Source organism: Apium graveolens, chromosome 6 (assembly GCF_009905375.1).
Source record: "Apium graveolens cultivar Ventura chromosome 6, ASM990537v1, whole genome shotgun sequence".
NCBI lineage: Eukaryota > Viridiplantae > Streptophyta > Magnoliopsida > Apiales > Apiaceae > Apium > Apium graveolens.
The window spans coordinates 5,253,635-5,269,850 of NC_133652.1; the positions used below are offsets into that span (position 1 = coordinate 5,253,635).

General features: G+C 32.0%; 2 protein-coding genes across 2 annotated transcripts; one reads left to right on the top strand and one right to left on the bottom strand.

The window, feature by feature from the left end:
- Positions 1 to 1,810: 1,810 nt before the first annotated feature.
- Positions 1,811 to 8,146, bottom strand: LOC141667961 (protein pleiotropic regulatory locus 1). Its single transcript, XM_074474614.1, has 17 exons — positions 7,938 to 8,146; positions 7,569 to 7,593; positions 7,353 to 7,458; positions 6,974 to 7,052; positions 6,687 to 6,752; positions 6,426 to 6,510; positions 6,189 to 6,281; positions 5,192 to 5,255; positions 5,024 to 5,109; positions 4,849 to 4,950; positions 4,664 to 4,747; positions 3,639 to 3,699; positions 3,487 to 3,553; positions 3,296 to 3,373; positions 2,497 to 2,561; positions 2,263 to 2,340; positions 1,811 to 2,184 (listed from the first exon to the last, which is right to left on the bottom strand). The coding sequence occupies exons 1-17, from the start codon at positions 8,057 to 8,059 to the stop codon at positions 2,012 to 2,014; spliced, it is 1,434 nt and encodes a 477-aa protein (XP_074330715.1). The 5' UTR covers positions 8,060 to 8,146; the 3' UTR covers positions 1,811 to 2,011.
- Positions 8,147 to 10,084: 1,938 nt separating this feature from the next.
- LOC141664467 (protein FAR1-RELATED SEQUENCE 5-like) lies at positions 10,085 to 11,494 on the top strand. Its single transcript, XM_074470420.1, has one exon. The coding sequence runs from the start codon at positions 10,085 to 10,087 to the stop codon at positions 11,492 to 11,494; it is 1,410 nt and encodes a 469-aa protein (XP_074326521.1).
- The last annotated feature ends 4,722 nt before the right edge of the window (positions 11,495 to 16,216 follow it).

Consider the following 16,216-nt stretch of genomic DNA (forward strand, 5'->3'; position numbering starts at 1 on the left):
TAGTTTTTGTTTGATTTTTTGCGGTTAAACTGAACTGATTTCGATTAAAATTTTGTATAATAAAAAATAGTCATAAAAATTATATTATTAAAAAATATATTTAATCTATAATAATATGTATTTTCAAAAATGAACTGATTTCGATTAAAATTTTGTATAATTAAAAAATAATCATAAAAAATATATTATTAAAAAGTATATTTAATCTAGAGAAAGTTGCATTTTGCGCCTCTTATATTAGGCCAAAACTCAATTTTGTATACCTATTTTCATAAATTGCAGTTTGTACCCATACTTTAAAATCCGTTTCAACATACACCTTTTTTGCCTAATTTTTTAGCCCAAAGTGCGGTCTCCGACAATATATCTCATCTTTTTTATTCAATAATAGATTACATATTTTGTTGAAAACAATAATTTGGGCAAAAAAATGACAAAATTTGGCAAAAAGTGTGCAAATTGAAGCAGATTTCAAAGTAGGGGATGCAAATTGCAATTTATAAAAATAAGTATACAAAATTGATTTTTGGCCAAATATAAGGGTGCAAAATGCAATTCTCTCTTTAATCTATAATAATATGTATTTTCAAAAACAATGAAAGAAAAATTCTTAATTTATACTCCATCCCTCCCAGAAAGGCTGACACTCTTCTTTTTACAAGACGCATAGTTAAGGTATTTAGAATTAATATGTTTCAAAAAAAATTGTATTGTATAAAAGTATGAACTTTATATTTTTATACAAAATAAAAAAATAAAAGATATTACTTATAAGTACCTGGTCCGAAAATATTGAAATGCGAGTAAAAGTCAAAGATTCAATATTTTTGGGACGGAGGGAATAATAAATTTGACCAATTAAATTAAATAAGATAAATAAATTGAGATGGAACGAGTGTTTAGTGAATGAGAGCGGGGGTTATTAAAAAAATCATAAAAAACAATATTTTGGTGGTTTGTGCTTTTATTGAGCAACAAGTATACAACAAGCTTTAATATGGTTTTGCTTACTAATCCTCTTCATGAATGGTGGATTACAGGATTAGTAGTGGATTAGTAATAATCATGTCTGGTTCTTTTTTTGATTTGACAAAAAAGTTCTTTTTCGATTTTATTATTTTAACCGCTCAGTCTTTGGCAAGAAAGTACAGCTAACCTAAAGTTTGAAAATTAACAGTGTTTTATAGTAAACAATGGTTCCCATTCAAGAAAGTTGTTCATGACCTCAAAATTTTCAAAAAAAAAAGTGTCTTAATTTTAACTTCAAATTATTATCATCAATTTGGATGATTTTACTACCTCCGTCCCAATTTATCTGTCAAGTTTGATTTTTTGTGGTCAAATTGACCAAATTTTGACAGAAATTTTCATATAGTATATAATTGAAAAAAATTATAAAAATTATATCATTAGAAAGTACACATAATCTACTTTAATACGTATTCTTCGACTTTTCAAAATAATGAAAGATTGATGTTTAATTTATGGTCAAAGTTGAGTCAATTTGACCACAAAAAATCAAACAGAACATATAAATTGAGACGGAGGGAGTATTAAAGACGACTTTTAGATTTCATCTGGGGTTGTTTTGGGTTAACAGGGTTAATGGTTCTTCCTGTTCTGTTCAGGTACGTTTCAGGTACGTACAAATCGCGATGCCAGAAATGGAACGGTAGAGGATGCAATAGCAAGTTCGAACTTTAAGCTATATAGTTACTTTCAATACGTTTAAGCAAGCAATCAGAAAATGGAATTGCAAGTTCCTGTTCAAGCAATGGTCACTACTGATATGGCGTTAGGGAAAGCAATGTAAGAAATTGAACATCGAGAAAATCTACATACTTGATCTTTCCAGGTACAATGTACATTGATTCTAATAATGTATAGTACAATCAATACGAAAAGCTTTTAGCAAAATCTTCAATATGTAAATCAGTTCAAAAACTCACTGGGCTTGCTTACCGAAGTGAAAGACTCAATTATATGATCCCTTTCCGAGAACTACTAGATTCTAGAACCTCCTGATATCTTTAGGTGGCTTATAGTTGAGGGGATGAGTTTCCGGGGTGGCATTTTCGTCTTCTTTCCACATTTTGATGGTCTTGTCAGCTTCACAGGTAACAAGCCTTGAACCAGTTACGTCAAAAGCAGTAGCGTATATTCCAGCCTCACTGTCCAGTGAACCTGAGGACGTTTACATAACACGCTTAAAACAGTTACCACAAGAAAAATATTAATACGACAATCGTCGGATTTATTTACCTGGCTGAACAATAGTTTGCTTCTGTTGGAAATTATGGCCACTCTTCCAGTCCCAGAACCACATACTCCCATTATCACCTAAAAATAATAAAACAATAAAGACAAAAAAGATAAACTTGTCAGAAAACTGAAAGAGCACAAAATTGATCCAACAGCTTTTGCTAAGGTTAGTCCCACATATATAAGACAAAATAATACAAGTTTAAAGCGAGAAATATTATTGAGAGTTCTCACCTCCTGTAACCATCACACCATCTTCATTGACTGCCATGGCATTTATAATAGTCTTCTGCTGTGAGCTGCCAAAAAGAAAAGGGAGTTTTACAAATTTGAACAGTTCAAAGCATCAAGAAATATAGAGACATCCTGTCTATTTTTATATAGTTCATTGCATGTTGCATCCTTTCTGAATCACAGATACTGCCCATGGGTATACATAGTTGGTAGTCGTCCACCTTAATCCAGTAAATTTTAAAGTTCGATGCGCGAACTTTGCATTCCATGAAAGTTTTCCCATTCAATTCAAAGTTTGGGGAATAAAACTACGACCCCTTAAAAACTCCATTGTAACATTGTTGATTCAACAATAAACTCTGTCTGTTAGTCGTTAGATGAATTTTGAGTTCTAACAGAACTTTAGTGAAGTTCCTAGGATTTAATGAATATATATTTCTTACGGGTTAGAGCTTTAATTTAGACTTTGTTCAAGTTTCATGGAATTTAATAGAGTTTTATTCAAGTTTCAAATGTTTATTTGACCTTTAGTTTAGATTTAAAGATTTTTATCAGAGTTCTAAAAAAATTTAAATGATATGAATTTTTAGTTTCAACATACAGCTAACCATGTTAACTTTAACAGCAAACTTCGGGTGAAAAAGCTGGCTGCTGGAAGAGGCAACATGAAATTTACTCATTTCTATACATATTTTTTTTTAATTTTTAATGAAAAATAATTCAGTTATGTCTTTCTATCAGTTAAAGAGAAGCAATGCTGAAGCTGAAGTAAAAAGTAAAGAGTGTACAGAAAACTCACAGCATGTTGTGCAGAAACTCTCCTTTTGGAAGATTAAATTTTTTGATGTTGTCAGCTGATGCGGATGCAAAGCAGTCCCTGCAAGAAGGATATAAGACCAGATTAAAACCCTACAGATACTAAGCCACCATGGGAAGATTAACTGTTAAATCAACAGAAAGGACAGAAAAGAATATCTAGTTAACACATACTCGATAGGATGCTGAGCCATTGCACGTACAGACTTCTTATGGTGTGTGAGAGTTGCCATTGTTTTGCCTGCCATACAAGAGTATTTGAGAACAATGCGCAATAAGGAACAACTACTAATATTGTATAGAAAAGTATCTTCACTATTCTTTACCATATCGGAGATCCCAAAACTTTATGGTTGAGTCGTGGGAGCCAGTTACAACTTGTGGATCCTGAAAGCAGCAGTAAAATATGAGATTTAGCTTCAACAATAATAATTCACATACCAGCATGTAGATGTTAACTTTCATTAACAGAAACACTATAATTCTATAAATGTGATCAGTAGGAAGCATGGACTCGGATACGGCGACATGGGACACGGGTACGGGGACAAGGGGATTCGCCAATCGTTGAAGAGACTTGGATACGGGACTCGGCAAATAAAATAATAATAATATATATTTGAATATATCTATATTCATGATAAGATTTGTATATGTGAAATACTTCACATCTTCATTCATAAATCATAAGTTAATAACAAGTAATGAAAGATTAATTCTTCAAAATAAGTAGAAAACTAATTAAAACTCAGTCAACATTATGTTCATCTTGTTTAAAAAGAACAGACTCCATATCTGGTTCGTCAAGAGAAAGGTTTGAAACTGTTAGAACACTGGGTTTTTCTAGTTGGGTAGAGTCTGAGGCATGTCGCCCCCGCGTCGGTGGCGAGTCCAACGCAGTTTTCGTGAGCTGCTGACTCGCCACGTGGCGAGTCTGATACACACTCAGGAGAGTCAAGGCCGAGTCGGAGAGTCCGACTCACATACGGCAGCCAAAATGAAGAGTCCGTGCACTGATCAGTTAAGTTGTAAATTGTAATGATATTGCTAAATTATTCTAAATGACTCAATAATACAAGTCATATTTTGTCTTTTTACGTTTTTATCATATATTACATTCTTCAGATATAGTCTAATAATTTGCGTTTAAAATAAGTTTCGTTTAAAATAAGTTTCAACAGGCTATTGATGATTACTATTTATAATTTTAGTTAAATGTTTAATCTAATTTTATAGAAAGAATTCAATCACAATACTCCCATTTTAACATGCTCTCATGACACTGCACAATAGTGAGCTCTAACTACAAACTTAATGCGAGGTACACTAGTTCCCATTATTTAAAGCATACCAGGGGACGGGTAAAAACTGAACAAACTGTGTTATCATGCCCAGAGAGTGCATGAATTTGCATCTTGCTGCGTATATCCCATACCTGCAATTTTGTTAATTTAGGATGTAAAAAACTTATGTCTCGAATTTTAAGCTCCGAGTATAATTGGTAGGAAAATAAAAGGTGTGATATCTAATCATTACCCGACAAACAGAATCACGACCCCCTGTAAGCAGAATGTCAATATTGGGATGAAGAGCCAAGCAATAAACGCCACTCAGATGACCATGGTAAGACCTGATAACCTTCAAAAGAAGGAAAATATCAATATCCAAGTATATTAAAAAAAAACTGGCATAAATAAGCTATTTATCAAACCTTATTTTGTTCAAGATCCCAGCATTTAACTTGTTTATCATCACCAGCAGAGAACATATATGTGTGTCTCTTACTAACGGCGAGGCCTACAAGAAAGAGAGAAAATTAAAATCTTAGCAAAAGGTTAGAAAAAAAGTATTTAGCATGTATATAAGGTCGGAACCAAACCTCGTATTTGTTCAATGTGTCCTGTTAGAGTGAGCTTTAAATTTCCGGTTACTACGTCCCATATCTTCAGAAAATAAGAAAATTAAAATTTTCAGTAGTTGGCTCAACAGATATTGCAAGTGACAATATACATCACATCAGCGTTTTGGCTCAAAAATGGAAACAAGCAATTACTGCTATTAATCTGTATCTAGCAATACATGCAAAAAATACACATTATGACTCAAGTGCTGCTTGCATAACAATGTAAAAATCCACAAAGGTCAAAAAACGTAACATTATTAGCTGCATTACCATGTCATGCTAATTTTCCTTCTAGGTTTTAAAATTAAAACTATAACTTCATTTCTGTTTGATTAGTTAAATATAGAGCCCGTGTTAATAAATATATATATTATGAATTATTAGAATATTTTTTATTAAGAAAATATGTTATATAAAAAATACGTAAATATTATTATTTTTTTAATAATAGAATTCCCCGAATCCCCGCGGGGGTCCCCGTTCCCTGTTTGAGGCACAAATCGAGAGGGAAAAAAATCCTCGTTCGGTGTTCGGTGCTGGTTCAGGGATTGAGTTGGAATTTGGGGATCACGGGGCAGGGATAGCACTCCCCGGCCCCGGCCCTGAAGTGACCCGATGCCCATCCGGTGTGGCTTGTCTAGAAACCATTAATGGAAGTAATTAGTTTTAAAAAACACCTACCAACAGATTTTTTTCTGAGGATTAAGCAATTACTTTATGGCTTTAAGCTAAACCGGAAAGGGGCATAATTGAATATAACTTAAGTTAAATAGACTTTACACAAACTTCCAAATCTATTAACTTGTGACTAACTATATTACAAAGACCAATTAAAAGGTCTTCTTCACACTACTTTAGTGTTGTATTTTGAACAAGCAATGACATGAACAAAACACTGTTATCTCTATCAAATGCAGCTGTAGAAGAAAATATCATTTATAAGAGTTAAAGATAAAAAATCAAAGCTTATTACCTTAATTGTACGATCAGCAGATCCTGTACAGAACCACTCATTACTTGGATCAAAAGCAACAGATCTCACCCATCCCAAATGGCCACTTATAACCTGTATATGTCATTAATTATATTTATTATATGACATAACACTAGAATATTTTAGATATTGACACTACCCATAACCCCAATCTCACATACAAATTTCCCTCCCTCCCTCCCTAGTCCTTACTATCCAAAATCACGAATTCCTCACCCTGTAGTTTTTCCATGGAGCACGCCACACGGGACGCGGCCATCTGCTTGGTATTCTTTCCATGAGAGCAGCAGTTGAGAGGTTTCTGCAATGCAGTTGTAGAAAGAGTTAAGATACAACCTCTATGTTTCAGAAATGCGTATAAAATAATTAACCGGTACTTCAGCAAGAATATATAATAAATAAAAATTAATACTGGTACACATTAGTAGAAGACAAAATAATTTTGCTAAACTTTTAAATAGTAACCATGAACAAAACCTGTCAGATGAGCCAGCAATAATTGTTGTGCTTTTGCCAGAAAAACTAGCATCCCCGCTGCCAAACCTAACACATACACAGGACATGCTTGATTTAGTTCCCAAAGCATATTTGGAGTATAGGTGCACAAACCAAATAGGTGATGATGTCACAGTCTGTTTTGTTTTTTTATATAATTATTTATTAACTAAATATATCAATGGCGATTGGTGAAGAATCAATTAGATAATTTGCAAGATTAGTAAAATACAAGTACTTAAATGCAACTGGATGGATGAAAGACATACGGGCCCTTTGGTTGACTAGAAGGAACAACCGCCAATTCATTTTGAGCTCCTTTTTGTGGGTCTACAGAACTTTCAGGACCTGAACATTTAACAGACAATTAGACAAACCTCAGTTCAATACCATGTAACTCCACAAAATACAGAATTAGCATCGACACTCGTACATGAGTATACATGTTGTAATTTATGCACTGCGGGATTATCAAAGCAGCAAATTCATTGGGAAATTAATAAGCCGACCAAAAAGTCCAGTTTGTTTACATAGAAGCAGTATAAGCCCGTCCTGTAGGGTTACTAAAGCTAATTTCTCAAGTCTCGTGACAAATTATTCCACAAAATTTGCTTTAACACGACTATCTTAACAAAAAAGTATGCATACCAGTAAGGGCAAGAGTAGTAGAAGCCTGCGGAACTTGCTGTACAGCTGGTTTAACCTGAGACGGCTTAGCTATCGTACTTCCAATACTTCCATACTCAGCATTCAACTTCAATATCAAAAAATTTAAATTCAAAATCGCAAATCACAATTCCCATTACAAACAAAATTTAATAAAATCCCCCAACATACATTATCTCACACATTCTGAACACTAACCTTATAGCTCAACCTTATCTTCTTGCTGCAAAAAAACACACAAACCCTAATTCAGATTTTTATTCAAGAACTACCAAGAAACAATACATACACACATAAAAAGATATAAAAATCAAAACCCATTACTAATTATACCCAAAAATCAGATTTTTATTCAAGAACTACCAAGAAACAATACAAACACACATAAAAAATGTATAACACAAAACCCATTGTTAATTATACCCAAGATCAGATTTTTATTCAAGAATCTACCAATAAACAATACAAACACACATAAAAAGGTATAAAAAAGAAAACCCATGATTAATTATAAAAATTGAGATTGAAAAAAAATAGGGTTTAGAAAAAGAGGGAAAAAGATTGTACCTTTCAGGGTTAGGAGGAGGAAACTGAGAGCGAGATGGAGAAAAGAGATCAAGGGATCTCTTTAAAGATTTAAAGCTCAGCTTCTTTAGTGACTGGGGCTCTACTGGAAGCTCTGTCTCCATTCTTGCTGCGAAACTCAGACTCAGAGAGAGAGATGAGAGAGAGAGAGACTGTTTGATATCTCTTGCTTGCGAAACTTTGGTTAAAAAAATTAGGAAAAAAATCTTTGGTTAAAAAAAAATTGATTTTTAAATTGTATATTTATTCAATTACGAGTTACTACAAGTCCGTTAATCAGCCTGCCAAAAAAAAGTCGGTTAATCAAAATACAGTATACTGTATACATCTGTAAAAATAATCGGTCTACTCGTTCAATTTTTAATTTTTCGTTCTTAGTATATAACTTGTGTGAAACACGGTTGTTTTTATATTATATATTATAAATATAGATTATAATTTTTGGGAAAATAAATAAATCATGATTATATAATTAATATTGCATTAATTATGCATAAATGGGCTACAAATAAAGTTCATCCTAGAATGGCTCAAAATCCTGAATATTAATTAAATTCAAAATTAATTGATCTAGTAAAATCAGCTGATAATTAGAGTCCAAATAAGGATGTAACTTTTTCGGGACTGGCCTCCAAGAAGACTAATAGGATAAGGAAACAATTTTCCTACATTCTAGAACTCCAAAGTCCAATATAACAAGTATAATGCACATTCTGAAACTACTCGACCAAGAATATAACTTTCCCTAAACTACAATTAAAATCAAAACTATACACAGTCACACTCAATCTACATACGGTAAAATTCCACAGCCACGGTTGGTTCCATGTGTTGGCAGCCAACAGGAAAATTCTTCCGCAATGTTTCATTGCGGAAGTCTTCTGCCTTGAAACATTGCGGAAGACTTCCGCCTTAAAATATTGCGGAAGAATTTTGTTTTTCTTTAATTATTTAATAATATGTGCTTTAAATGTGTTTCTGATTTAAATATATTTATAATTTAAAACAAAAATAATATTTATATTTTAAAACAATTATGTTATTTTTTAAAAATAAAGTACTTAATAAAATTTACCGGGTATACGTCCCTCGAACTAATATGATGGTAAGTAAGGGAAGTGGTTCTTTTTTTATTTTAAATTTTATTCAATGTTTAATTCAATATAAATCTATTTCTTAAATTTTATTAAGTACTTTATTTTTAAAAAATATAAAAATCAAACATAAAACTATAAATTCAAATTTATTTATCATCAAATTTAATAATGGAGATTTAAATGTTGAAGATAACATGAAACATTCAATATTAGAAATTTCAAATGAAATGATACAACTTACTAATAGACATTGTACTTCATTTATACTTATCAAGTGCTTAATATATGTTCTCAACAAAATAATATTTATTTATTTTTTCACATACCTATATTATAAAAAACAAATTAAAATTAAGTATTATATGTTTAGACAATTTTTTAAATATTTAATGTATTATTTTCATAAAAAAGGCAAAATATACAATAATAATAATAATAATAAATTAATTTTTTGATATAAAAAATTTATGTAATATTGACAAGTAACATGAATGTTATTATGAATTTTAAAATTTTTTTACTAATTATTTTCTTCACCAAAAAAAAAACAAAAAATAAACAATTATCAAAACTGCATCCGCAATGAATCATAGCGTAAGCTTTTGCTTCCGCAATGAATCATTGCGGAAGGAACTAATGTTTTGACAATTTATGCGCGTTTTAGCGCGTGGGTTGGCTGAAGCATTAAATACACCTTCCGCAATGATTCATTGCGGAAGTGTGCATTAAATTTACCTTACCAGCTTCGTTTTTTACTTTATAAACCCAATTTCACCATTTTTCTCTATCATTTTTCAATTTGGAGCCAAAAAGAGGTTAGTTTTTTTTTACTATGGCATCTCATTTATTTAATTATTCAAGTTCATCTAGTGAGCATGACGATTTTGATTATTTTACACCAGTTGGGAAAAATCCGGTTTATCGTAAACTTATTGTAGATGAAGTTAATGAATTGATTGATGTTGATAATTATAAATGTAAGAAAAAATTGAATATGGATGATGATGATATTGAGTATATGGAAAAAAGAATATGGATGATGATGATGATATTGGGTATATGGAAAAAGAGAAATATCATAAAAAAGAAGAGGGAGATTGTAAGGGAAAAGGAAAAATGAATGATGATGATTTTTGTAGAGAAGAGAAAATGAATATAAGTGATGATGATGTTGCTGATGATGATGAAAATGATGATATGAGTTTTGACAAAAAAGGTTACGGTTTTTCAAAATCAAATATGAATAGTGTTGTGCCTTGCGTTGGTATGTTTTTTAACACTTTGGATGAAGCCGAAAAATTTTATAGAGATTATGGTAGAAGTGTTGGATTTGAGATTATTATTAGGAGTACTCATAGACATTCACGGGGTAATGGTATCTCCCCTCGTTTGTATATTTGTCGTAAGTGTGGAAGACTAGGTTCTAGTACAAAATTGGATGTTGATGATGAAAGAAAGGAAAAAAGAAGGATTAGAGATGTAATTCCGAGAACAAATTATAGTGCTCGAATGTGTGTCACTCATAGAGTTAAAAATGATAAATGGGAAGTAACTTTGGTTAAATTAGAGCATGATCATGATATGGTAACCTCGGATAAAGTACAATTCATGCAAAGGTCCAAAAATATAGATCCGGTTACCCGAGCATTGCTTGAGTTATTTGATAAATCGGGCATTGAAATCGCTAAAGCGATGAGATTTCTTGGTGAAACATGGGGTGGTGTGGAAAAACTTGGATTTTCTAATCAAGATATTCGTAACGTAATTCGTGATATTCGACGACGGGTGTTCGATTCCGGTGATGCGGGGAGTGGGATGGCATTGCTACGACAATTGAAAGAAAAAAGTTTTGGAAACATTTTCTATCGAGTTGATTTGGATGAAGAAAATAGAGTTAGAGGTTTGGTTTGGGTTGATCATCGATCATTGAACGCATACACGAATTTTGGAGATGTTGTTTCATTTGACTCCACATATAGGACCAATAGGTATTGTATGCCGTTTATACCAATAACCGGGGTCAATCACCATTACCAAAATATCTTGTTCGGGTTTGCACTCATGCGGGATGATACGGAGATTTCATATAAATGGGTTTTGAAGACATGGTTGGAAGCCGTCAGAAACAAACCTCCCCTCACTATTATTACGGATCAAGATATAGCATTGGGAAATGCTATTGCCGAGATTTTGCCGGATACCAAACACATATTATGTTCGTGGCACATAAGTAATAAATTTCCCGAAAAATTGTCGGCTTTGTACACACAATATCCGGAATTTAAAGGGGATTTTAATGATTGTTTGTACAAGTCGTTGTCACCCACGGAATTTGTTGGTAAGTGGGAGGTTTTGGTTGATAAGTATGGACTTGAGGATCATGTTTGGCTAAACGATATGTATGTCATAAAAGATAAATGGATTCGTGCTTACACAAAATAACATTTCTCCGCCGGTATGACCACCACCTCAAGAAGCGAGTCCATGAATTCATTTTTTGACGAGTATGTGAAGCTTCAACCGGGTTGAAAGAATTCATTGAGAATTCACAAAAGGCTTTGGAAACACAAATTCTTAATGAGGTTAAATCCGACTACGAGACCGAGTATAAGGAAAGGAGATTGATATTTAATTCCCCCCTTGGAAAATCATGCTTCTTCTATTTACACAAAATAAATGTTTAGGCAATTTCAAAATGAGCTTAGAAAAAGCACATCTTATGTGGTAAATAGTTGCAAAGATGGTTCCAATTACATGTGGAAGTTGTATTTAGTTGAGAAGTATAATGTGTCGGAGAATCTTAGAAGAAGGTATCGGGTAATGGTTTCTTTGGAAGGAAATATTGATTGTGAATGTAAAAAATTTGAACATTCCGGGATGCTTTGCAAACATATCCTACGCTATCTTGATAAGAAACAAAAAACTATGATACCAACAATTTTTATCAAATCAAGATGGACGGCGAGCGCAAATAAAATTGATGGTTTTTCGCCTTATAATCCTCCCGTTCTTGTTGATGTTGGTGATTCAACAACGGCAAGGTATAGTGCTTTGTGTAAATCTTTTCAAGGTTCGGTGCTCTTGGAAGTTGTTCAAAACCACGATACAATTACGTCATGGATTTGATTGAGAAAGGAAAATGTTACGTGATTGAAAAGTTTCGTGAAGAAGAAAATAATTCAAGAATGAAGGAGGAGTTCCAAGTTTACGATGAACATGATCAAATATTCAATCCTCCAATGTCACAAACAAAGGGAAGAAAGAAGGATTCGGCAAGGTATAAAAGTGGCATTGAGACGTCAACAGCAAAGAAAAATTCAGGAAGATCTAAAAGTGGTATTGAGACGTCAACTGAAAAAATCCGTTATTGCGGTTTTTGTGGTGTGGCCGTACATGATAGGAGGCGTTGTCTTAAAAATCCAAATAGATATTTTAAATGATTTAATTCTATTTGAATGTAGAAATTTAAATTAATGGAATGTAATATTTGAATTTAGAATGACATATTTGAATTTGGCTTTAAATATTATTTGGTATGTATTGGAGCTATAATTTACTTTTTTTATAAGTACAAATTTTAAAAAATGAATAGCTGAAAAAACAGGGGAGTAAAGCCTACTTCCGCAATGATTCATTGCGGAAGGTCCCCTGTTTCCCCTGTTTTTCCTTAGCTTCGAATTTTTAAGGAATTAATTCAATTTTAAATTTTTAAAAAATTTAAAATTAAATGGAAAAAAGTCAGAAATGGTGAAAAAAAATTAGTGACAATATTTTTTGATAATTTCAGTCTCTCCTCTAATTTTTGATTATTTTTTAATAAAAGTCCATTTTTATATTTTTTCTTTATTTTTAATTCAAATTAATACAATTAAAGGAAAAAAATCAAAAAAAAAGAAAAATGGTGAAAAACAATTAGTGACACTATTTTTTGATAATTTCAGTGTCTCCTCTAATTTTTGATTAATTTTTAATAAAAGTCCTTTTTTTTATTTTTTTTTCTTTATTTTTAATTCAAATTAATACATATTATTAAAGGAAAAAAATAAAAAATAAAAGGAAAAAAGTCAGAAATGGTGAAAAAAAATTAGTGACACTATTTTTTGATAATTCCAGCGTCTCCTCTAATTTTTGATTAATTTTTAAGAAAATTCCATTTTTTTTATTTTTTCTTTATTTTTAATTCGAATTATTACATATTATTCAAGGAAAAAATCAAAATAAAATGGAAAAAAATGTGAAATGGTGAAAAAAATACAGAAATTATTGGTTAAAATTTTCAGTGTTCCAGGCATTTTTTGCAATAATTGTAAGAGTTTTTTATTTAATTCGAATTTATTCATATGCAGTGACCAAATTATAAAAAAATGAAAAAAGGTGACCAAAGTGTGATTTTTGCAGAAGTTTCAAGCTTCCGCAATGATTCATTGCGGATGGGACTTGCTTCCGCAATGATTCATTGCGTAAGGGTACTGAAACCTGCAGACTGCAGGTTTTGCTGTTTCCGCAGCCTGCAGTTTTCTGCAATTCCTAGTTTTCCTGTCCCTGTTTTCACGCTACAAACTCAAGAATAAAAATACATAATCATTCCAACAAATCAAACACCAATCCAAATTAACCAATCCAACAAATCAAACACCAATCCTCATCGAAAATGATAAACATTCTAACCATTTATTCTAACATTCAAAAGCTAACCAAATTAAAAATCCAAACCAAATCCAAATCAAAAATCCAAACCAAATCCATACGAACAATTTAACCATTCTAAATAAGTTCATACCAACATGAACAATCGAAAAACTACTACAAGAACCAACATAAGTATACAAATACAAGTCCAATAAATCTTCTAAATTCAAGAAATAAATCATAAACCCAAATTTCTTTGGGTCAATCCCCATGCTGAAAGATGACGAGCACGCCCCCTACGCAATTCCCAAGTAATGCGATAACGAAATGTCTCTACATCATCATATGGATGCCAAACAGCGTGCTCCAATCTAATCCCATTAAGAATGGCATCCACATACTTGCATACATAGACGCCGCCGTCAACTCCAGTATCTTGCTTCGGCCGAGCCGTAACTATAGCCATTTTCATGAATTTCTTTGTAAATCTCTGGGGGTCCAAGTAATTTAGCCAGCACGGGAGGACTTTCTCCTACAATTTTAAATAATTAGTAACAAATATGAAATAATTAAGCATGAATTCTTTTCTATAAGTCTTTATTATGCATTTTATCATAAATATGCAAATAATAAATCAAATTAAGGGCTAAAAGACATGAATTCTTTTCTACAAGTCTTTATTATGCATTTTATCCTAAATATGCAAATAATAAATCAAATTAAGGGCTAAAAGACATGAATTCTTTTCTACAAGTCTTTATTATGCATTTTATCCTAGATATGCAAATAATAAATCAAATTAAGGGCTAAAAGACATGAATTCTTTTCTATAAGTCTTTATTATGCATTTTATCCTAAATATGCAAATAATAAATCAAATTAAGGGCTAAAAGACATGAATTCTTTTCTATAAGTCTTTATTAAGCATTTTATCCTAAATATGCAAATAATAAATCAAATTAAGGGCTAAAAGACATGAATTTTTTTCTAGAAGTCTTTATTATGCATTTTATCCTAAATATGCAAATAATAAATCAAATTAAGGGCTAAAAGACATGAATTCTTTTCTACAAGTCTTTATTATGCATTTTATCCTAAATATGCAAATAATAAATCAAATTAAGGGCTAAAAGACATGAATTCTTTTCTATAAGTCTTTATTATGCATTTTATCCTAAATATGCAAATAATAAATCAAATTAAGGGCTAAAAGACATGAATTCTTTTCTACAAGTCTTTATTATGCATTTTATACTAAATATGCAAATAATAAATCAAATTAAGGGCTAAAAGACATGAATTCTTTTCTACAAGTCTTTATTATGCATTTTATCCTAAATATGCAAATAATAAATCAAATTAAGGGCTAAAAGACATGAATTCTTTTCTATAAGTCTTTATTATGCATTTTATCCTAAATAAGTATAAACTCTTTTTATAAGTCTAAATATGCAAAGATTAGAGGTTACCATGAAGTAATACTGGACGGAGTAAAGCATCTTGAAATTACAGAAGTGCTTATCCTCACGAAGTGGATCAACCAATAGAACTTTCATCTTGTTCAGGTCCACAATAAACAAGATCCAATGACCTCCAGTGCATGTAGGAAATAAAGCATAATCACATAAATGGATATCTGGCCCTTGAAATTGCCTATGGTAGGTCTTAAAGAAGTCAATCTGTTCAGCAAGCTCCTCTCCTGTCTTCTTGTATGGATCCATCTGTAAAATAGACGTCAGTAACAACACAATTCAAGAAATAATAGACATTTGTAATTAAAGAGAGGTAGGTATTAGATGTTAGTACATTTAGATTTGTGCTAACATGCTTTGTCTGGAACATGAGGAAACTAGGAGCAATGAAAAACCTCTTTGTCGGCGAATGTAGATCCCCGTTTTGCCACATATACCTTTCTCGAAGCCTTACCAACTCCATATAAGCATTGACAACATCATCCTCCAATTCATTCCCGGGTGCCAGGGTCTGCACTTGCTTCTTACTGAGGAACATTGTAATATCTGTGTGCCTTTCAAAAACATATGGCAGATCACCAGCCCACCAATGTGTAAAAATCCAGTCGATCTTTCGGTTCTTAATTGGCCTAGTCAAATCACCCCGTCTGTCCTCACCACCGCGCCTCCCCTTATCTTTATAAAAGTCTTCACTTCTGTCGATCTGCAAATACATGTCAAAACAATGAACACATGTAACAGGAGTAACTAAATATGTCAAAATGCATTAATTCTTTTAAATTGTACCTCGAATATAGAGGCTAACTTAGCAGGAACACTTGTAAAATTACCACGAAAATCAACAAATCCTCGTGTAACAGGAGTACCACTAGCAAGCTGCAATTAAATCAACAAACATCATGCAACCATCCAAGAGTAGTTATACATGATGAATTTTAACTCAACACTGAGAAATAAATGATACCTCCATATCAACAGGATGAAAAGCAATCGGGAGAGATGGTGTAGCAGAAGCAGGTGTAGCACTATCAATCTGCAGTAAATATGAACAGCAAAACAATTT